Genomic DNA, 23188 nt, shown 5'->3' on the forward strand with positions numbered 1-23188 from the left:
GACATACACGTATGATGTTTCGATATCCAATAAGAATTTGTTCTCTAGAAGCAAAAATGTTGCTAGTTACTCTAGAAAGTGAAATTATTCGGTATTCGAGTTGTCGTACTACATTGAACCTCAGACATGTGTGAGTCTCCCATCATTAAGAAAAATAATAGTTTGTATAAAAATTGATACCCATCTTGAAGGCTTACCTCAATATATTCAAGACGAGTAACCTTTTTCAAACGGTCAGGTAAGAATTTCCAAATGGATAAAAGTTTTATGTTATACTCCCTCGCTTCTACTTAGAACATTGTTGGAGAATAAAGTTTATGATTTGTTAAAGAGAAAATATCAAAGATAAACATTTCGATGTTTTCTTTGCTGAGATAGAAGGGAAATCCATCGATATTCGTTGGATAATCATCGTTCATCGTCGTCCTCTCTAAGTAAAGGACGATATTTTTGCGATTGTGCGACAGGGAAGGAAAAATGCGAGATTATCTCGTCTTGATGTAGTATCAGTTTATTTTCCGGATTCCTATCCAAATCTCGCGTTTATCTCGCGCATGCGCGACGCCCGAGGAGTAAGAATAGTCGCGCCGACTTTCGATCATTAATTTCAGCGATTACGTGCGCACCGGCTGATAGCGATCGTGCTTTGAGTTATAGGGATGAAATGATTACGTTAAACTGGCATTATGCTCGTGCTCGTGCCCGCTCCTATGCCCGTGCCGACGTAGTTAAAGGAATCGCTAAATACCCGCGGGTGCGGTGAATGGCTTTGAATGGCGGCAAAGTGAGCGGTTGTTTAAGACGGAACTAATGCATGGACTTCATAAAAGACTGGAACTCATTTTCAGAATGCCCATTTTTAGACGATGTGTGGATAACGTTCGTTACCGCACTTGCCGCGCTTCGAACAAAGACTTGTGCATCGGGCTTTTTTCTATAAACTTACGAGTCATTATTTGCGTTGCACTCGTAAACAGTCGTGTGAAAAGTCGAACTAGATTTAGATTTTTATTCTTAAAAAATGTTGCAACGTTTTCGCTCTGATTCATTTTGTTATCTGGTATCCAACAGAAAAAATTGTTCCTCAGAAATACTCGAAAGGCAAATTTTCCTGTTGGGTACAGATGCGTTTTGACATTCATCAAGCTAAAAATGTCGAATATCATTATGAAGACTTAAAATTAATTGGTTCATTAATTTCGTTTGTTAGATTCTGTGGACGGAAGTCACAGACAAATCTTATGTTTAAGTTTCCCTTCAGACACTGTACAGGTCGTCTTGTTGGCTACGTAACATCTGAAGGGAAACTTAAGACGGTCATAAATATAAGATCCGACTTTGGATTTATCGTCCTATATATATGATTGAGCGTACTTCGGCTCACGTGTTTCAATTATATATGATTGCAGTGGGCGTTATGTCTAGTTAAGGTAATGGACCGTACGTGCATTTCGTACATTTTAAAAGTATCGCCACGTTCATTCATGATTGCCCGAGGCAATGACGAACCGGCCTTGCGGATCATGAAGTTACGCCTAGTATATCCGCGTGTTAACACTCGCGCAATAATATCATATTTAAAAATAATCGAAGGATTTCGAGTGAAAGTGCTTGCCAGACATGAAAGAGGTCGCGCGTCATGAAAAATTCGCCTCTTTCGTCCGGGATCATAGCTGGAATCAATGACGCTCGAATCATTCCGATTTGGACGAAAGGAGCGAGAGTAAATTACATTTACGGACGTAGACAGTGAATTCCAATAATGGCTCTTACTTTTAACTAGAGTAGATTACTCATGTTAAATGTAGCTGTAATATATGTATTTATATTACTATCTTTCTGACATTTAACGTGACTAGATTGCCGGTTTTTCTGAAAATCAATAATCATGAAATGTATAGAAACGATGCGAAAAATAACGTAGCCGAAAATGAAAAGCGTAATTGAACTTCACTGTACAATTGTATATACGCTTTATTCGTATATTCATATATATATGCATTTTATTTTTTTCACACATTATGATATGCAGCTTACAAGTCGGCATTTAAGAACATGTTCATTCCTGACAAATAATTATAATAAATTATGATAATTATTTCATTGATATAACAAGGCAATCATATTCGATGCACCCACGACCCGTGCAAAAATGGTATTAGTGCGTCATACATGATGCATAGACGGAGAAGGGTTGAACGGCGATGAAAGATAAATTCCATGACTCACCGCGAACATATTTGCCGGACATATTTTGTTTATTAATTCATCGCGGCCGTTGTCCCTCGGTGAAATATATGACAAACCAGTTCTGAAATGTGCTACGTGTGAAATGTAACATTCAGTCGGAGGTTCTTGAAAGTTTTTACAGTATTGTCGCAGACACAGCCGCACAGAAATAGCCGCACAGTCATGGCCAACGTAGTAATTACTTGCTTAATTAAGAGAGAAATCTTTATTAATCGGCACGACCGTGTCCGCGCGTTTTCGTCACAAGCGGTTTTTCATACTTTTCTGTGTGCGTACACACTGCAGAGATGCAAACATCGTTATCGATATCGTTTGATCGTTCTCGCATAAATGAACATTGACCTAAACAGAGCGAACGATAAACCAGTTTTGCAATGCACGTGTTGGACTGCGTGACGTGCGACCAGGGAGACAGTGCGTACACGTGCTGTATACATATGGTACATACACCATATGTACTATACTATGTGTACGACACAGTGGCTGCTTGTGCCATGGGATCTATTCTGTCGAATATGCGGGTGTAGCGGAACGTAACTTTACGCGGATATCAATTTTCTCTGCAAAATACTCGCAGCGCTGCAATTTCAGCGCGTCAGACAGAAAAAATATTGCACTATCGCACTCGTATATCGCTTCGGTAATTTTCCATATAAAATTTTTTCTAATTCGACTGTGTTCTCCAGTGGCACAGGAATGGATCGTCGGTAGAGTTGATCCTGCTGAGGAGCAAGTAAATATTTTATACGATAATTTCTTGACAGTAGTCTTTAGTTTCTGAGGACGTGTTATATATATATAAAGCTCTAAGGACGAAGTGATAATATAAATATACCGATTTCGACCATTCATATCTCAATTTCAATGAATAGCTCTAGCAACTGTAACAGCTACAAAACTACAAATTTCCTTGCGATGTCGTCCTTCCGATTTACACCGTTTCCATACAACTTTTATGAATGATAAGGATACAAAGGAGCGCGAGGAGCGATCGGCACGGCCATGAAAGGGCTAAATATAAATCAAGGATATACAAATCAAGGATTGGAAGAGAAAGTCTTTTGCCGCGCGTGAGAAAAAACCGCGGCTTGAGAGAGAAACCGGTGGCTTTAGCCGCTCCATCCAACCAAGCGCGCGAGTCCTGATGACTTAAGCTGGATACTCCTGCGTGCTTTTTTCCCGAGTTAAGTAACGAGAACGCAATTTTGCGTCGGTATTACATAGTCAGGCACGGATGAGATGCATTCGTGGTGTTCTAGAAAGGCGACTTACTGAGGCGTGACGCCCGCCTTTGCTTCGCGGGCTAAGTCACGATTTCAATGTAAATGTCAGCATGTGCATGAAGTTATATAATTATATAGTGTACATATACATTGCGCGCACGCATCTGAACGCTACTTGACGGATGACTTTTATATGTTCAGCAATCCAACTCTCTAGACCCGAGTCGAAAAAGCCGCTACTTGGGCGACCTTCCGAATGATATTGCCGACTTCGTTGTTCTCGTTTTATTCAATCTTTACCGCATACCGTGTTCAATAAATATTCATCAAATTTCACATTAAATCAGTGCTGTAACCTCCAACGTACGAAAATGCTATAATTTCCAATTTGTCAAATCCAAGTGAAATAAAAATCCAACCTGTCGATGTTGCAACTTCTCACCCAACAATGCCGTGACATACATTGTGCAGAGAGAAATTATAACATTGATGTAAAATGTTGCTGTTAATTGCTGTTCACGCTGACTCACGAGTGTACGCTGACATGTACTCTGAAATAGCAGGCGTGCCGTGCATACTAAATTTTGCATACATATAGAAGCCAACTTTTCTTTTCTTTTACAAATACGATCCTTTCCGCGTTGCGAGTCTAAGCCGACATCGGCGACTAAGTTGTTTCGCCAGTACGGTATTTTTTTACTTACTTGCGATATGTACCCGCATAGATTTCAAAGACCGTCGATTCGTTACACATCGAGCAATGCGCGAATGAAAGGATACATACAGATGATTGCGAAAGACACTTAGAAGCAATCTACATTTCTTACGACAGATTCGTTCGCTTCAGTCGCACACAAACCTGGACTCCATTCTGGAAGCGTATCGGACGTCAGATATGCCTTTCCAATTCCCAAGCTGAGAATCAACGTTACAGTGACACATCTGCTCGTATGAGAAAAACGTAACTTGGAATTACAAGCACTGTAATGACCGCTGAACTGAACGTTCGCCATGCTTCCAGAATGAGACCCTTGGTATCACGTGTGGGTCTCAAGGAGTGACCCGCGGCACATTCGATCGCACGGCCCGCAATCTCCTCAAGCTCGCCAATCTCCTCTTGTTTCTAGCCGCGTTAGCCTTTGCCTCGTGCGCGGCGGCGCTTGCTTTGGCCACCGCGCGATTGGTGTTGGCGAGATCCTGCCGAGCGGTTTGCAGTTGATTCGACAGCTCGTCCACTCGTCTCTTAGCCGCCTCCAGCAGCTCTTCCTTCTCTCTTAGCGATTTTTGTGCTCCGCTTGCGGCCGCTTGCGCGTTCGCCGCATTCGACTTGGCCGTGCGCATCGCGCCCGTCAATGTCCTCAACTGGACCCACCGAAAAGGAAGCGATCGAGCCGGTGAACGAGATGAAGTCGTTTAAGACCTGAGACACCTTTGATTGTGTCTTCAATGGGGTGCTTTCAACGAGTCTTCAGCCTTCGGGCTCTAAGCCCGAAACTGTAACTTAATATCTAGCAACGCAATCCTTAAGCTTTTTGGGCTTACTGATGTTTAGAGCTTGCGTCAAAAGGCTGAAAGCTTATTGCGTTTCAGACTTAATGGCTGTTACTTGACACATGCCTCACATGAGGCATTCAGACTTTAACTTAGACCTGAGTCTAAGTTATCTCGATTTAGTTAGACCTGAGTTTTCCAGATTGAATCTCACGATGTGTGCGAGATTATATCTGTACCCATGAATCAATTGAAAAAGTCACGTCTGACTGTACTCGATCTTGAGTATTGCATTTGTGTGAAATAAGTTTCAAATAGAACTATTAACATCTAAGAGTCATGAGCTTAGTACTGACTCAATACCGTTCTCGGTTGTCAGATGGACTGAGAGATTACGTCACGCAAGAAGGAAAGATCAAGCTGGAATGTTTTTTCTATATATACACAAAACATTTCAGCTGCTATGAGAAGGCGTGTCTTCTGAGGTATTTTCATGTGTCATTACACTAGATTGGCAGATCTCGATTTGACTTGATCATCAGATCTTGCGCACCTGATCCTGAGATTGCCGTGCCGCTTGGATCGCAGCGTTGACGTTAGTCTGCGCCTGCTGCAAGGAAGACGTCTCTTCCTGAACCACCGATCGTGCCTCCTTCACCTCTTCCCGCAGCTGCTCGACTACCGCTTCCTTGCCTGATAAGACCGCCTCGGCGGCTTTTGCTGCTTGAGCCGCCTTCTCTGCCAATTGCGCCTTCACCTATCACGTACAGCACGCTAGTGTACTCGCCGAAGGCAATACGAATCTCAACGTACACATACACGCGCACGTGTGAACGTAATCGGCGGTGCAGATCGCTCTCGTGCCATTGATTCCATGATGATTTTTCCGCTGCTGCTTCGTTGATTTAATTGAACGATTAGAGAGAGCCGGATTCCTAGCCGCTATAATGCTGCCGATAATCGATTCTTCCGGATCAGAAAGCGAGATTTATAAAAACGTTATTATTCATGCATGAGCGAAAAAAATGACGAAATGTTCATGAGAAATGTTTGTGTCGTAGATGATTAGTCTCCTGGTCCCATCTTTTCCGAGCATCCGATTGGGACGGACAGCTCGACGATTTGCATTTTAATATTCCTCTATGAAGAGGTTTTATAAACTGTTTGATAAACTGAAAAAAATGCTGAAGCGCATTACGATGTAATTGGCGTAAATCTATGGCACGCGTTGTATGGTATTTAACATTGGAACCATCGACGATTAACGGCCCATTTTTATACACACACACACACACACACACACACACATGAAGGATTGTGCCTGCCTGTGAAATGTCTCTTCGAGAGGCGGTATGTAATATATAAAGTAATTTCTTTTTAGTACTTGACGCGCTGCTTGCTGACCAGCGATATTCTGAGCTTCGGATGCTGCCTTCGCTTCTGCCGCCGCCTTCTGCGCGATGTTGCTGCTTTTTTCGATCATCTTCTTCGGGGAAACCCCTGCAGAGCCGCGGCAGCTCGCACCCTCGGCGTGCCGAGTATCTCGTTGATTCTATTGATTTGTTGATGGTATAGCAACGCGGCAGTTAACGGTGTCCTTTGAGTGTAACGATGCATAACGTTTCAACGAGCAGAAAGAACTTACGGCATTGATCAGAGCTTTACGAGCTTCCCCGCAGTCGGATTCCGCGAGCATCAGCATGACTAAGGAGCAGCGTTTACGGTTAGGACAAGTGCATCAGTAACGCAGCTTTAAGTTATTTAGTGGCGTTCAAGATATAAGTGAATTGATAATTCGATAGTCGCACTCACTGATGTAAGTGACATAGAAAATATTCATTTTCAAGGACAGATCCAGGCGAGTGCGTCGTTTCTATTCGCAAAAGTCATAACGAGCTGTCAAAAACTTGTGGCTGACGTTGTCGATTTAACGACGAAAACGAATGAACGATTCGCGCTCTCTTCAGGGTGTTCATGGTAATTATTGCGTGAAGTTGCAAGCGATATATGCATGAGGATGCCGAAAGCATTTCTGATTTGAGAACCGTATTGCTCGGTTAAATCGAGTTAAGGTTGATTTCCATCTTCTATCAATCCGCCATCAAATTTTTGTTTCCAATGATTGAGGTGCGACGATGAGAGACGAATAGTATGATATTGTAATACAAATATTGCATGTATGTTTTGTCGGAGGAATGGCAAACTTCTGCCTACAGCGACTTAGACGAATAGTGAGAATTAGCCTTTCCTCAGATCCAATTTCAAACTAAAACTAATACTGGATTTGAAACTTGATTCGGATTCGAAAGTGAATTCGAATTTAAATCCAAGTCAGGATGATGATCGTTGTAAATAATATCATTAAATTGGCTCATTTGAGATAAGCAGATATTAAATAATTAATTATTAATGATGCTTACATGAAATAATTACTTAATTAAATATATATATATATATATATTGTGTTAATATAATTTATAATATTTTAATTACCAATTAAGAAATTATATTAAATAATTAATATAACTGTCTCTTTATGAATACCGGCCTAGATTTTGAAGATTACTTTAGTTACTGCAAGTAACCTGAGAATCGCTCGATCCATGTATATGTGAATAAAAATTAAGTACGATAGAGAGGGGGAAGGGAGAAAGAGAGAGAAAGAGAGAGCGGAACATAATAAGCGGAAAAGAATACTCTCAAGGCACTGTGTTTTGAACGTCCACAACCCCTTCCGTAGCTATAGATTAGCCAGACCAGACAGGACTATAAGAGCTCCGATGAACAAGTAACTGGTATCAGTTCTTAGCTCCGGTGTTCGAGCAAGGACAACTCCTGTGCTCTAGCGCTCGACTGGACCACCTACCCGGTAAGTATAGAAATTCTTCGCATTAGTCTTCTGTTCTGCCGCCATTCATAAGAACGCGGGATACGCGACACACTCGGAAGTAGTATCTGTTCTAGTAACATTTCAAAACGAATAGCAAAAGTGCAAAAGTGATTTCAAGTAGGCGGAAGTGTTGTTTTGACTAGAGAAATACCTGTGTAATCGGACGAATATTTGCGTGCAAAGTTAGTCGACAAAAGTGAGTCCTTAGTTTCGATCCTTTCTCTCGAAGAAACAAGAGACATGATAAGCAAGAAAAATGAAAATATTCTCAGTGATAGAGAGATCGGTTATGGCGGAATTTTCTTCGAAATTCCGGAAGCTGCGTGTCAAACGTTACGTCAAACGTCTGAAAATTTTATTTATTTATTTATTTTATTTTCTTTTGGAAAAGAAGTTCAAGTGTTTCAGGGTTTGTAGACGGGTGAGAATATTTCGCGAGAGAAAATTATCTGTGTGATTAATTCTACAATTACTGGAATACAAACACCCGTAGCACCGCATTCCGCTCACGTGCTGCAGCGTATATGCTGATCATAAAGATAATATTGTAATTCTTTTCATATACATTTTTTCCAATTTTACTATATTTTCTAATAGTACAGGAAAAGACTGTCGGTAGAATTTATTTTGTTAAGAAACATATATATGGTAAATTTTTTCATAACAAATAGTTTCTAAAATATAAATAGCATATAAATAGCATATGAGATGGAAAGATGAAAGTTGATGATTGAAGGCGAAGTGTCGAGTATAAGTTTCGATACAAAATTCTACAATAATTCATATTATAAAATTTTCTCCTTCTCTAAACAGACAGATGAATGTTTCGAATGTAGTGACAGATCGTTAAATTTCACCGGATACGTTGAGCAAAAGTCGTTCACTTTATAAACGATTGTCCGTGGTAAATTCACGCTTCTTGTGAAACTCAATGGAATTTACTCCTTGCTTTTCTTTTTACTCTTTTAAATAATTCTCCGAGAGTTATCTGGTTAAGGCGGTTTCTAGGTCGGCTACACGCGTTATTGACGTCGTTTACATTTCTTTCTTGCATTCAATCCTCGTAGTTGCGCAAACAGTTAGCGTTAATGTGACGAGGTCGTTAATAGTGTTACTGAAAGATCCCTAAGGGGATTGTTACTTCGTAGCCTGCAACTTGTGCAACTTGCGACTTCATAGATTATAAAATAGACAAATTACAAAAAGAGTTACATGTTCATATTGATAGTATATCTGAAAATAAATTTGCAGTCGATTTATCGTTGTTGCTGTTCCTATTGTTGTTGTTGCTATTATTGACTGCAGACACAGATCGTAATATCGGTTGCTCATAAATCAATCTCACGCTATATTTAATTGGCGACGTATGTAAGAGAGAAGAGAAATGAATATGGAACACAGCCAATTTTATTATCCGCCGGAGGAGAAAAAAAATTGACGCCTTCGCACGCGCTCATTTACGACAAAATGCATCGTGCTTCAGTTTATGCAAATTTTAGTATCGCAATCACGCAACTCCTCCGTAATACAGGGCGTGGCAAAACTGACAGTTGCAACGGGGGAGAAAGTCCGCGGAATTCTACACCTACAAGATTCGGCGAATCTACGAGCGTTTGTGATATTTTAACGTCGAGAGGTTCACCGGGAGGTTAACCGTGAATTTATGTTTCCACTTTTTGAACGTTCAAATTGCCGTGACGGTCTACGTGAGATTCTAAAACTATCACGATTAAAAACCGAACAGATGGGCATCGCCCTTCTTTTCGCCGGAGCAGAATGAACGTAAATTTAGATTCCCGTCATGGTCAGCGATAATTCTAATTATGATACCGCGAAATTAATACGTTTGCCCGCTCGTCGTTAATTTCGTATTAGATAAGGTACCGCGATACGGGCTAACGCGTGTGCATGCTTTTCAGAGCGAGACGGAAACGAGTTTTCAATTTTAAGTTTGCGATCGCGACCTGCAATTGCGACATTTCGAAAGGCGACGTGTGCGTCACGCGTGTTTGGCGCGTTGTCTGCGCGGGACGGTGCAGCTTGCACTCGATTCTTCGCCAAACACGAAATGCACGCTGTGGGAGCTGGCCCGTGAAACGTTGGATGTTCTCAGCGGCCAAGGTTGCTCCCCGTCAATTTGATCAAACCTACGAATTTCCCAGCACCGTTTTCTCAAAAGAAGAAAAAAGTCGATCAACAATTCTGAGATTTTTGTGTACAATGTTTATACATTGACATTATCTTCTCAAACCTATATGCGCGTCTGATTTCTTCGGTTTATATTCTCAACACAGGCGGCAGTTGACAGGGTTGTTACAGTTCATACTAATTAATACATGTTTCTTTAATGATGGTAATAAGATTTCATTTGCCTCAGTCCAGTGCTTATCGATTCGGTAAGAAGTTCTCTCACCGATCGCTTACAATAGCTCGACGTTGCAAAGTTTAGGATATCCTGCATAAGAATAATTGATCGTGACAAAAGAGACACGTATAACGAGATATATTCGAAATGAGTGCACAAATAAACGATGTAAGATGCAAAATTCAGCGAATTCGATTCCCCTGCAACCTGCAACGGCCGCTTCAAAATCCGCTAATCGTATCGACACTGTGTCATCCGCGAGATATCGATCGCTTTTGCGGTTGTATCACGCTTTTTACGTGTCACTTTCTCCGGCAGCTCGTTCGATTCGAGCGAAGCTACGGCACGATCGATTCGTAGCAAAGTACGCGATACACCGTGTCATCGCCGCAACGATGGTCCATATTCTTCACGCTCGATTCGATTCGAAAATCGGGCTCATTGTGCAATCGTGCACGTCGTCGACGGTGGCTCGGAAGTTGGAAACGGTAGATATGACCGACCGCGAGGCTGGAAAGAAACAATTACGAAACCCGATCGGCATAGATAATAGCTGAAACGCGCCGACGCTTTTGAAGTCTTCAATGGCTTTCGAGGGTGCGACGCATTGCGTTACGAAATTAGATTATATATTCGCGAACGTCAATTATTGTTAAAAGTAAAGTTGAATCATGAGTTGTGAGAACAGCAAGTGTAACGACAAACAGAGTTGAGAAGTAACGCGTTATTATTATTTTTTTTTTTTTAAGAAAAGATTTTCAAAATTTAGTATTTTTTTTTCAGTAATTTAGTGATTCACACTTCTTGCGTAACGATAATGATAACGCGCTGCAATTCAAAGGTAATTCTCCCGATCTTAAAATAAAGGTAAATTATTACTTCGCGTCGACTTGAAGAAGGTAAAGAAAAAACTAAAACTCGAGGACGGCATTTTAATTGGCTTTTTCTGTTTCTTTTTTTCTTTTTCTGCTTATATCATTTTCTTACGAAAGCGTTTCTTACGAAAAGATAAAGTCTCTGAAGGAATACAGCGCCATTGAAGGTAGGCCTTTTGCTTGCGACTTACAAGAAAATGTGCATGTTATCGCACTTATCGACATTATCTATTGTCCAAAAATACAACGAATGTACAGCCGTGCGAGACTCAAGCAGAATTCATTTCGCCTTCATACTGACGTAGTTGCACGAACGCTCGGGTGATTCTAAATTCGTATCGCAGAGCCGTCATTGCTACCAATGCCTTAGAAGGTGTCCCGTTACGTTTTACGTAATCGAAAACGTGACTCGATCCTGGCCTATCGAGATCGGTCAACGAATTCACGCCTGCGTAGTCAGTGAGATAAAACAGTGTACCGCGAGATAATCGCGGATCCTAGGAAAAAGTCCGAGTACCGTCTCGCATATCCGCTTCTGCGACAAAAATAAGCTGAACCCGAGAGTTCCACTTTTACTTCTCCTCAGTCGTAATGCGAAAGCGATTCTGTACTGGAACAATGCGCGAGCCGCTCGCAATTCTTGCGAGCTGGAGACGTCGAAATGCGGGAGAGACAAAGCCCTTTTTTCGGGGGAGAATTAGCCTTTCAAATCTCTTTATGCTTCTACGTTGAGTCCATCTCGACATTATGTTCCGTTCTAGTTCTCAAAAAATAAACTTTTTTCTTTGTTATCAGTACAATTGATATATTATACAGACTGTTGCGCTGCAAATATACGCTAAAAATATTATTGCGCTTGTTAAATGTTGAAATAAATGCAAACTGCCTGTTGTCGAATTGTAATGTTATCGTGAAGTAAAGAAATATTTTTACTCAAAGCGCCGAAAAATTTCATCAAGTTACATATGTCATATTATATCATAATATATTAAGTAACTTATTATTAAGTCATATTTTTAAATATTAATTGATTTTGGACAGGAAAATTAATTTTGCTAGTTTTTTGGGGAGTTTCGGATTTGTCTTGTCCAATGGAACAATTCTCTCACTGGAAAACAAATTCTGTCATTGAATAAGATAAACAGGTGAAATTTATTCAAATTATAGCGGGTAAACTTTCCATCGGTGTGCAACCAAGAAAGTCAGTAAAATGAGCTAAAACTGATGTAGCATCTCCAATTATACTTATTTATCGCATCTTTACCAATTCAATCATCAGTTATATTTCTGTACGACTGACGAAAATCGGTCGGTGAGCCAAGTTGTAACTTGTTCTCTCTTCGCAGGCATCAATCCACGATCGAAATCGAACAAAAATCCGACATGAAGACCTTGGTACTCCTGGCTTGCGTGACTCTCGCGTACTGCGGCAAGACCAAGAAGCAGATTCTCGATCAGCAACACATAATCGACGGTTATGAGTTCGAATACGCGGCACCGGACGCGTCTGCGTTGAGCTTGATCGAGTCCAATCCCCATTATGTGGATGTTGCGCCCGCCGTGGCGGTTGCTGCGAGCTCTCATCATTCAAGCCATAGCCACCTTGCTCGACCTGGTTACAGCGTGGGTGGTCCTTTGGCCAGTATCGCTAAGGGTTAGTCGCTCTTTTTATGCTTCCACGATACAGCGAATGTGAATGTTTTACACGCATAGAACTTGCTCTTTCAACTCATTGTTCGCCAACTGCTCGAATTGGAGATCTAACCATGTGTCATGATTCATCAGTGAACAACCCTAAGTAGACGGGTATAAGCGCCTAAAGGTCAGATATCATATTCTTCAACTTTATGTTACTAGAGTGGCAAAATTTTAAGATAAAACTTTAAGATAAAAGGATAAAATTGTACACCGCTCGCAAGAACTCGGCAGCGCCGAGGTGCTTGATGAACTGTAATAACTCGGGTGGTTGGCGAAGTGTCGAAAGTCTGCCGCGAGAGAAACAAGCGGCCTTTGCATCGAATGTACCAACTCCCCTTTGCAGGCGCCGCTGAGCAGGCTCACACCCAACTGAACCAACAGCCGTCGGCGGCCGGGCAAGCGGCCTACGTAGCCAAGAACACCCTGGCCCAGGCTGCGGCGCAATCCGCGGCAACGGCCGCTGCGGCTTTAGCCGGCAAGCAGATCATCGTGATGGGCCTGGAGCAGCAGTCGCGCGACGCGCACGTCGCCGTCGACGGCGAGAAGCAGCAGCTGCAGCAGGCTCAGCGCGCGGCCGCGGCCGCGAAGAACGCTGCGCAGCAGGCGATGCACCAGGTGCAGGTGATCACGACGGCGCTGAACGCCGCGCAGGCGACCGCGGAGCATGCCGCGCAGGCGGCCGCCGAAGCCGCGGCCGAGCTGGCCGCTCAGACGACGATGGTGGGCCAGGCGAAGGCGCGCGCCGAGGCGATCGCCGAGCAGCTCGCCGCAGCGCGCCTCGACTTCGAGACCACGCAGGCGGCGGCGCAGAAGGCCGCCAATGCTGCCCAAGCCGCGCAGGGCAATGCTGCGGCCGCAGCCGCGCACGCGGCCAAAACCGCGGCCGCGACCTCCGCGGGCCACCATCCGTCCTCGCTGCACGCCGGCCACGTCATCGAGATCGAGCCGACGCTCAGCTTGGCGAACGCTCTGCCCGTGGACGGCTACGAGTACAAAGGTTATTATTGAGCGGCAGAGCGAGAGAGACGAGGCGTCCATTTTCCGCGACGATCGAGACCGGTTGTGTAGGAAATGCAAGCTTCTCCTGTGCCGGCATCATTGAGTGCACCCATCGTGATGACATCTCTCGGTGACGGCGGGAGCAACCTTGGGCTTTACTTTTTTCTTTTTTTTTTTTTTTTTTTTCTAGAAGATTGAGCTGTTTTCGAAGTTATAAACGCCTCGAGTATCCGCGATCTTGTGTTCCGCCCCTTCGCAAGTGTACGCACTCGCTAATGAGCAACGAAGCGGCGCTTCTCTCTTTAAGCCGTCTCTTCTCTTCTTTTTTACTTCCGTGAGACTCAGCGATCACACGTCACTGCCAGCTCACGTGCCAAAACGCACAATAAAATGTTGCCATCTTGAACCGTACGCGTGTCGTGCTTAGTTTTATTCTCATCTCGTCTCTCTCCTCCGTCCCAACTCCTATTTCTCTTTTATCCTCTTTTTCATCTTCTTTTCATTTTCATTCTCTCGCCGATGAATCTTCGTACTGGCACTCCGGCTTACACGCGAAATGACGGCTGTGTAAAAAAATGTAGCTTGAAGTCGTCTTGCAAAGTATTATATTGTAGAATTACATATTTGGTTATATATATATATATATATCTTTTAATAGAATATTAATTATATATAATGTTAGAATTTATTGCGAAAGGTACAAGCCCGATTATCTTATCGAGGTTCTAAAATGAAGTGTACACCATCCTTGACAATGAGTAAAAATACATTTGGATCAAAAACAAGCGGTATCGGAGTCCGGGGATGCAACTTGAACTTGAAGTTTGATATGACGTTTATAACTCCAATTTTTGTCTGCATATAACCAAACCTTGAACCTGGGAATTAATAATATCGATGAGGTTTAATAATGTTCAGATTCAAAGAAATCTTTGCCGAACCGTAAAGACCAAAGGAACGAACTATACAACGTGTAGCTAAAATCTCATCGATTAATCGATTATCTTTAAGCTTCTCCTCATCTGTTACAAATTCCGATGCTTATCAATTAAATCAGCTTGTTGATTAAGATAAATCAATGTGTCGATTCTTCTTCCAAAAGGTGCGGAAATACAATACAAATAGATCCATGTGCTCTCACCGATACATTGTCGCGGTCCTCCCCCAAACGGCATGTATGTGTAAGTGCGCCTCGCCTTCACTTGATCCGGATTGAAACGTTCAGGATCAAATTTGTCCGGATCCGGGAATAATGCGGGGTCTCGATGCATTGCGAACACTGGTATGGTGATCGAGGTGCCCTTCGGTAGGTGAACGTTTGTCATTGGAAGAACAATGTCCTCGGTAACGACACGGTTCAAGCTAGGCAAGGATGGATATTTCCGCGTGGTTTCTGCGCATGTAAAAAAGCATGAGGATGCGCTTTGAAAGGTACCAACCGGTTGTTGTCGCGTGACGTTTGCGGTTCTCCGGGAGAATATTTCCGGCGTCATATGCTGAGAAAATATGCTGTACTCGCCTTTGATTATTTTGTGAAGATATGTCATCTCGTTCATGGCATCGTGGGTCAATTCACCGTACTTTTTTAACGTCTCGTCGATCTCCTGGCGGACCTTGTCTTGTATATCCTGATTTTGAGCTAATTCATACAGACAGTACGTCGCTGTCGACGATGATGTCTCGAAGCCGGCTATGAAGAAGACGAAGGCTTGCGCGGTCGCTTGCAGCATGGTGAGTTTATTCGTATTAGCTGCATTCAAATGAAATATTAGAAGTGTGTATTGATTTTGCGATGTTGAAAATATTGAAAAATACCGAAAGTGCGTTCACTCGATTTAGCATGATTTTAAAACGGACACGAGATTTTCTACAATGTATGCTTTTGGAAATACAAGTAAAATATATAATTACAGGATATATTGACTTTGTCCTTCTCATCGTCAGGTTCAACATAGCCCTTCTCCATGAGTTGAATAAGTAGATTCATAAAATCGTGCCTGACGACGTTGTAATCTTCTCTGTACTCTATATTGTCTCGAAATAATTTTATGAAGAACTTCTCGACACCGCGGTTCGTATTGGAAATGGAAAAGAAATCCAAAACTTGCGGTACAAACATGTACAGAGTATTCCAGAAGCCCGACGTCTCCATGATTTTCTTCCTCCAATGTCGAAACTCATTATTCCGTTCCCTCAGACAGTTGGATTCTATTCCGAATGCAACGGACATAATTGTATCCGTCGTAAAGCTGCCATTAATCAGTAAATTAGATGTAATTGTGTTTATAAGCATTATACATGTTTGGCGGAGAAAGATGAGAAATCTGACTTGACCGAATTTATATCATTCTTAATAACAGACGTCATTGTTATGTGACGTATGTCGCTAAAGAAAGTAAATAATAACATTTTTTTCAAAACATAGCATATATTTTATTGACCCGGAAAAAAATTTTCCTTCAAATAAAGTTCGCATTAAAAAGAACTCACTTTGCAAATACTTCTTTTATGTCGACAACATTGTTCGTGTGAATAATATTCGTTAAATTCTTCAATAAATTTTCGCTGCACTGCATCATGATCGGAAACATTTGCTTCATCTTTCCCGAAGTAAAGGTGGGTGTTAATTTAACTCGTAGATTCCACCATTTTTTCCCGGGCAACGAAAACAAGTGGGCAGACAGTGGATCGATTTTTTCATTACAGAACGTTCCACGACTGTTGAAACTCCAGAATTCCTTCGTTAACACCATTTGAATGATGTCGGGATCAACGATCACCAGATTCGGCTGGTAAAATGTGTACATCCCGAAGAAACGATGATCCTTATATTTCACATAGGCATCTTGAAGAATACTGGCTGTTCATAAAATTTTTGTTTGAGTTTAGTAGCGGAATATAGTAGCATCTATATAAATATAATAAATTTTAAGACAACAAATTATACTTAAATTATACTTTCGTGAAGAAAAAAGGATGATTTTAAAATTCCGATTTTAATCATATTCTTAACAAATAAAAATATTACTGATATGCAACGATACTTGCTTATTGTCTTTCGTCCAGTTATGAAACCAGTCATATTGCCAGTTGGTATAACAGGCTCAACATAAAATACGCCTTTCTTGCGCCAGAAATTGAATAGTACATACTTGTAATAAATATATACTGCGGTGAGAATAACGACGAAAGTCCCGATCATTTCAATTAACATCGTGAATTGTGATATTTTTTTATCTGTAACGTAACGACAAAGAATTATTTGTTAGAATTTCGCCGTTAAATTAGACGTGTTCGATTTTTGATATCTGTAACATTATACATTCGTAATCACAATTCAATTGAAAAACTTGATTTTTATCTCGAGATATTTATCTGAAAGTCATATCGTGCGACGATGATTATGACTATTATTCGCTCTCAACTATGCATTTCACATAGAGCCTTTTATCTCTAATATCTTTGGTATTTCTGGCATCGCTTGGTATCTCAATATAACAATTAATCCTATTTGTTTTTAATTGTGTAAACGAGAGATTATATGCACAAACATATATATATATATACAAGTGTATCCGAGTTTTAGTCACCTTATTTGCTGGACAGATTCTTAAGTCCAATTGAAGACGAAAATTCCAACATAGAATGACCAAGTCTGTAATAATTTTCAAACAAGAAATGTTTCAAGTGAAAAAAAATTGAATAGTTGACTTAAGTTTTATTTTTTCGGGCACATTATTCAGGCACATTTCATTGACATTGTAAGTTAATTTAAATTTGGATACATAAACTATCTAGATTTTTATGTATCTGTTCTAACATCTTAAAGAAAAGGAGGAAACGAATTTATATCCAATTCATTTTCAAAATAAACGGCTCAATTAACACAAGAAACAAATTGTTTATTGCATGCCCGCCGAGAGAGAGAAAGAAAAAAAGAGACTCAATTACTTTATTTGTTGCTAACTGTAGATCTAATTATACATTTTATTTTTGCAAAAGTATCCAGGTAGCCAAATTTGCAAAAGAAGATTTTGTGTTGTGTCTACTACTCGGCAGTTTCTTACCTTCGTCAGATATACAACAGGATCTGATGGCAGAGTATGATGACGTATTGATGGTAAAAACTAAGCAGGATCTGCTGTTTCAATATATTTAAATGAAAGATTATTGCAGATTCTGCTCGCGCGTTTCTTGCCGTCAATTTGTCGTCACATTTGTCATTCTATTAGCAAATTGTGTCGATATAACAAGAATCGAATGCGAACACGGATGTTTAAGGACTTTTCGATAGATTTTGATTGAATCTGTTGCCGACTTTGGTCGGTAGACTGCTAAAAAATTGCTAATTGGGTTATTATTGTATATGAAGTTACCCATTATCACATATTGGATATAAATACCTATAAAAGTTTCTTGGTATTACGTCGATGAATTCAATAATATGTCTAAACCAGATCTAAGATATGCTTCTTTTTACTTTCACATTTCTGAAATGTTCTAGAAACACATTGTTATATATACTTTGTTATTATTATTCATTACATACGAATTGCTTACTGCGAAATGTTTTAGAAATACATTATTATTTACATATTATTATTATTCATTACATTTGAATTGAAAATTATCTGTTTCGTGATTTCAGAAGTACAGTGGCGTACAAAACTTTTGAGCCACACAATTATTATTATATATTTATTTCATAATGAGCGCTAAAAACTTTACACATATATATAAACAAAATGTATTTATTTGTCCTACAATATATAAACTTTACAAATTCTTAATAATTCTAAATACTTTATTTTTACACAATGTCTTATTACAAACAGTGCAAACGTATTGCGCCAAAAATTTTTCTTATGCATAAGAAAAATATATTATTGAAAAATAATATTGGATATAAATACCTATAAACGTTTTTTGGTATTACGTCGATGAATTCAATAATATGTCATTTTATCGACGCGCTTTACAGTTTTGCGAGGTCTACCGTTTTGTGGTTTATCAGCTAGAGAGTTCGTCAACTTATATTTAGCAATAATCCTATTTACAGTACTTTTATCAATTAATAAGCAATTAGCAATTTCGCGAGAAACCTTTCCTTGTTGAGAAAGATTAATCACGGCTTTGCGTAACTGAAGGCTTGTATGTTTCGGTATTGCGGTAGACAATAGATTGAAACTTAGTTAAAGCAAATATTTACGAAGGAGTTTCATAAAAAACGTAAATAAACCGGGTTATAAAGTTACAACAAGAATATGGCTCACTACTTTTGAACACATGTAAATATCCAGATAGCACACGGATGTCCATTGGACCTCCGTTATACGTCCATCTTTTTTACAAAAGATGTTCATAGGACGTACGTTTGTCACAACTTCGGACATAAGACATCCGATGGACGTATATCGGACGTACGGACATAAATTGGACGTGAGATAAATTGTACATCCATTGGATGTCCGGTGTTGTCAGGGTATTATTGGGTGAGTGCAAAAATTCGTGCGGAGTTTCAATAGATGGAGTTATAAGCGTCGTAAAGTGTTGTCATTAATACTTCCATCTACATATTATATAACGTTGGAAAGGTGACGTCTTCAGCTGTTATTAAAAAAAAATCATTTTGTTTTCATACAAACTGCTTCGAGAAATATCACTTTAAAAATGAGTATCGATAAGGTGCATTTACGGCATGTTATGCTTTACGAGTTTCGGAAGGGAATAAACGTTGCCGCAGCCGTAAAAACATTCAGGATGTTTATCAGGATGAAGCACCAGCTAAACGAACTGTGGAAAAATGGTTTGCTAAATTTCGGCGCGGAGAATTTAACCTTGAAGACGAGCCACGCTCTGGTCGACCTTCTGACATTGGTGACGATGTTTCGCGTACTTTAGTGCTCAATAATCCGCGAATTTCAACAGAAGAAGTTGCTACAGCACTAAACGTTGACCGATCAACCGCTTTTCGGCGTTTAAAAAAGATGGGATTCGATTTGAAGCTCGATATATGGGTGCCCTATTTGCTGACCGAGAAGAACAAAATCAAGCGAATTTCTGCAGCCGTTTCTTTACTCGGGCGGCTCAATAACGAGTCGTTTTTGGATCGACTAGTGACGGGCGATGAGAAATGGGTCCTCTACAACAATGTTCAGCGCAAACGGACGTGGAAACAATCAGGTGAGCATGGTGACGCAATGCCAAAGGCCAGTTTGCACCCGATGAAGGTGATGCTCTCTGTTTGGTGGGATTGCAAGGGCATAATCTATTTCGAGCTTCTCCCCGCTGGCGAAACGATTGATTCGGACAAGTACTGTCGCCAATTAACCAATCTGAGTCGAGAAATAAAAGAGAAACGTCCGATTTTGTCAAATCGCAAGGGAGTCGTCTTTCATCACGACAACGCCAGACCACACGTTTCGAGAAAGACGCTGCGCAAACTGAAGAGCCTGAAATGGGATGTCTTAACGCATCCACCGTATTCTCCTGATATCGCACCATCTGACTATCACTTGTTCCGGTCATTGCAAAATTATTTAAATGGAAAAAACTTTGACTCTTTGGAGGCCTTAAAAAACGGCGTCTCTTCGTTCTTCGAATCTAAACCGCGCAGTTTTTATGATCGAGGCATCCGTATGCTGCCAGAACGTTGGGAAAAGATTATAGAAAACGATGGAGAATATATCATTGATTGAATAAAGATTTTTGTTTGCCTAATCACTGTGTGACTTTTACTCACAAACTCCGCACGAACTTTTGCACTCACCCAATATATGACTAAATAATTAGAAACTATGTAATTTCAAAATTTTGTAACTGTACTATTATTTGTAAGAATGTTATGTCAACTATTTTATATAATTAATTTTTAGAGCAAATCAATATATTGTCATGCATCTTAAAAAGACATTATGGCTCGAAATTTTTGCACGCCACTGTATATATATTATTTATATTTTGTTATATATTCAAGATATGGTTGACGCTGCAACTGATAGGTCAAGAGCACAGGTTCTTGCATAACACATAATACATAACGCATAAGAGAATAAATAAATAGCCGCATTTAACGCACAAAACTGTTGCAGGGTCGCTCCCTTCCTCAGCGCTCTTTTCCGCTGAATATTTTGCTGAGTGAGCACTCGATGATAGTGTACACTTAGTGCAAAAGTTCAAAAAGTGCATGCAACACAAATAGACCTACTACTCAACATAAAACAGAACGTGACAAATATGAATAATATTAATATAATGTTTCAAATTGCGGCTGATGATGGGCTGAATATGAATATTGTACGTAATATTGTCGATAATGTTATCCAACCGTTGCCCGAAAATAACTTATACCCTAGACAACGTCGAGCTGCAAAAACGCGCAATGTGGAATATTTTGAGTTAACAATTCCGACATATACGGACGATCAACTTAAAGAACACTTTCGAATGACTCGAAGAACTTTTGAGGTACGAATAATATATATGTATATATAATGCAGTACACAATTATTCTTTCTTTTTGCTGTTTTTATTTAGGTATTGCTGAACGTAGTTGGAAATCATATGCAAAATGATCAACTGAATGCCAATCTCCCTCTGAATAAGAAGTTATTATTTACTATATGGTTGTTAAGTAAGTCTGAGTCTTTTCTGGCTGTTGGTGATCGATTTGATATTCCAACCAGCACGGGACATGGCATATTTAAATCAATAGTATTTGTTTTAGCAGAATTAATACCACAGTATGTTCGGTGGTCAAATGCTGTACAACGAGCTATTTTATCGCAAGTGAGAATTTTAATAACGTGTTTTACACAAGTTTTTAATAACGTGTTTTACACAAGTTTTTAATAACGTGTTTTACACAAGTTTTTAATAACGTGTTTTACACAAGTTAAATTTCATTTAGATTTATTTTTGTATATATTCTAGATATTCGCAGAACGTTCACATGGCATACGAAATGTCGTGGGGGCAATTGATGGATGCCATATACCAATAAAGCAGCCACTTAGAAATGCAAACGATTATTTCAACAGAAAACAATTCCATTCAATAATATTACAAGGTACAAAGAAAAAGTATTATTTTCAAATTTTACGCAATCTATAAAAAGTAAATTTATTAATAAATTAGGAAATCAATTTCTTATAGGAGTTTGCGATCATTCTGCACGATTTATCGACGTGTTCATTGGAATGCCAGGAAGAATGCACGACGCACGCGTATTCAGAAATAGTAGCTTGTTTCAAAAGTTGACGGATAGAGAGAACCCACTTCTTACACACGAGCATTTAATTGGAGACAGCGCATATCCGTTAATGTATAATTTAATGACCCCATTTCGAGATAATGGGCATCTTCCTGCAGTTCACATTCGCTATAATATCAGAATAAGTTCTATTCGCTCGATTATAGAGCAAGCATTTGGATTACTTAAAGTAAAATTTAGATGTCTGAAATATTTAGACATTTCCGATGCAAACTTTGGAAACACAATTATAGCGTGTACATACATATGAATATCTCTTATTCAGATGACTGAACATCAAAAGAGAATCATTCAGTATTTTAAATCTCGTATGTAATGCAGGCTATCGATCAAGTAATCCCCTGATTGTTTCGAGCAATGTATTTTATTCAACGTCACAAATACACACATGGAAGAATCTATTTGCAATTCGCATTGACTCGAACAATATTTTTTAGTCCCACATCCGTCATGCAGAATTTCGTTTCTCTTTTCATTTTGACTCACCGAAACGACTTGCAGTCAGAGCCGGCCACGTTCCGCTTCAACTCTGTAACAAAAAATTCACATTTGCTAATCAGATCAGACCAACGAGTGCGGGTGAGTAAAAAAGTAGTTTATCCTCTGCGATCGTAATTCAAGTCGAGCCGGAAATTATATCCCAGCTCTAGATCGCCAAAGGTCAAACAGAGGACTATAGTAAACTTGTAAACTTACCTTCGAGCCGACTCTGCTTCGCCCGAACCGGATCCTCCGGTGCGGCATCCGCGTCCACCAGATTGCTGTTGCTTTCCGCAACAACTGAAACAGAAAAATAATTTTCCCGGTTAATAACCTGCGGTAGAGAGAGAATATCTTTGATCGGGACGAATCGAAAATACGGATATATTTTGACGGAATTTCTATCTTTATATTTTTGTTCCAATATCGAAAATTTAAATGGGACTTGAAGCTTTCAAGAGAGCTAATGAGGAACAAGTTACAAAGGCAAAGATCGTAAAGAGTTGAACACAGATGTGTAGGAAACTTGTAAACTTTACCTTCCGGCCGACCCTGCTCTGCCCGAACCGAATCTTTCGGTGCGGCATCCGCGTCTGCCGGACTTGTTTCCCGCAACGTCTGGAACAAAAATTTAGCGTTCTTGGT

General features: G+C 40.2%; 4 protein-coding genes across 7 annotated transcripts; 2 read left to right on the plus strand and 2 right to left on the minus strand.

Moving 5' to 3' along the window:
* Window positions 1–4523: 4523 nt before the first annotated feature.
* LOC105186403 (tol-Pal system protein TolA) lies at window positions 4524–6666 on the minus strand. Its single transcript, XM_011146581.1, has 4 exons — window positions 6610–6666; window positions 6349–6516; window positions 5518–5721; window positions 4524–4835 (listed from the first exon to the last, which is right to left on the minus strand). The coding sequence occupies exons 1-4, from the start codon at window positions 6664–6666 to the stop codon at window positions 4524–4526; spliced, it is 741 nt and encodes a 246-aa protein (XP_011144883.1).
* A 1027-nt stretch (window positions 6667–7693) lies between these two features.
* Window positions 7694–13975, plus strand: LOC105186414 (tol-Pal system protein TolA). Its single transcript, XM_025301404.1, has 3 exons — window positions 7694–7833; window positions 12441–12748; window positions 13136–13975. The coding sequence occupies exons 2-3, from the start codon at window positions 12478–12480 to the stop codon at window positions 13798–13800; spliced, it is 936 nt and encodes a 311-aa protein (XP_025157189.1). The 5' UTR covers window positions 7694–7833; window positions 12441–12477; the 3' UTR covers window positions 13801–13975.
* LOC105186367 (cytochrome P450 6a2) lies at window positions 13958–18276 on the minus strand. Of its 4 annotated transcripts, none has more exons than XM_011146506.3 (9): window positions 18195–18276; window positions 17859–18125; window positions 17382–17446; window positions 16840–17028; window positions 16282–16651; window positions 15703–16040; window positions 15311–15541; window positions 14933–15184; window positions 13958–14669 (listed from the first exon to the last, which is right to left on the minus strand). In XM_011146506.3, exons 4-9 carry the CDS (start codon window positions 17003–17005, stop codon window positions 14506–14508), a joined length of 1521 nt encoding a protein of 506 aa, XP_011144808.1. In that variant the 5' UTR covers window positions 17006–17028; window positions 17382–17446; window positions 17859–18125; window positions 18195–18276; the 3' UTR covers window positions 13958–14505. The 4 variants fall into 4 exon arrangements, with proteins under 4 accessions (XP_011144808.1, XP_011144816.1, XP_011144825.1 ...); XM_011146514.3 differs by having other exon boundaries at window positions 17859–18122; window positions 18195–18271; XM_011146523.3 differs by having other exon boundaries at window positions 17859–18136; window positions 18195–18271.
* A 2621-nt stretch (window positions 18277–20897) lies between these two features.
* LOC109503657 (putative nuclease HARBI1) lies at window positions 20898–22356 on the plus strand. Its single transcript, XM_025301405.1, has 5 exons — window positions 20898–21258; window positions 21328–21424; window positions 21521–21579; window positions 21724–21859; window positions 21946–22356. Exons 1-5 carry the CDS (start codon window positions 21028–21030, stop codon window positions 22311–22313), a joined length of 891 nt encoding a protein of 296 aa, XP_025157190.1. The 5' UTR covers window positions 20898–21027; the 3' UTR covers window positions 22314–22356.
* The last annotated feature ends 832 nt before the right edge of the window (window positions 22357–23188 follow it).

This window comes from Harpegnathos saltator, unplaced genomic scaffold (genome assembly GCF_003227715.2).
Source record: "Harpegnathos saltator strain DR-91 unplaced genomic scaffold, Hsal_v8.6 scaffold414, whole genome shotgun sequence".
In the NCBI taxonomy this organism is placed as follows: Eukaryota; Metazoa; Arthropoda; class Insecta; order Hymenoptera; family Formicidae; genus Harpegnathos; species Harpegnathos saltator.

Bases quoted from the DNA above. Each gene is read 5' to 3' on its own strand.
- LOC109503657 (XM_025301405.1), top strand. From the start codon at position 21,028: ATGAATAATATTAATATAATGTTTCAAATTGCGGCTGATGATGGGCTG. The intron at 21,259-21,327 runs GTACGAATAATA...GTTTTTATTTAG, and splicing joins TGACTCGAAGAACTTTTGAG to GTATTGCTGAACGTAGTTGG. The intron at 21,860-21,945 runs GTACAAAGAAAA...AATTTCTTATAG, and splicing joins CCATTCAATAATATTACAAG to GAGTTTGCGATCATTCTGCA.
- LOC105186414 (XM_025301404.1), top strand. From the start codon at position 12,478: ATGAAGACCTTGGTACTCCTGGCTTGCGTGACTCTCGCGTACTGCGGC. The intron at 12,749-13,135 runs GTTAGTCGCTCT...TCCCCTTTGCAG, and splicing joins TTTGGCCAGTATCGCTAAGG to GCGCCGCTGAGCAGGCTCAC.
- LOC105186403 (XM_011146581.1), bottom strand. From the start codon at position 6,666: ATGCTGATGCTCGCGGAATCCGACTGCGGGGAAGCTCGTAAAGCTCTG. The intron at 6,517-6,609 runs GTAAGTTCTTTC...ACAAATCAATAG, and splicing joins GTAAAGCTCTGATCAATGCC to AATCAACGAGATACTCGGCA. The intron at 5,722-6,348 runs GTACTAAAAAGA...TGTACGTGATAG, and splicing joins GTCAGCAAGCAGCGCGTCAA to GTGAAGGCGCAATTGGCAGA.
- LOC105186367 (XM_011146506.3), bottom strand. From the start codon at position 17,005: ATGTTAATTGAAATGATCGGGACTTTCGTCGTTATTCTCACCGCAGTA. The intron at 16,041-16,281 runs GTGAGTTCTTTT...GATTAATGGCAG, and splicing joins ATAAAAGAAGTATTTGCAAA to CTTTACGACGGATACAATTA. The intron at 14,670-14,932 runs GTGAGAGCACAT...ATTAATTCCCAG, and splicing joins AGGACCGCGACAATGTATCG to GTTCAAGGTTTGGTTATATG.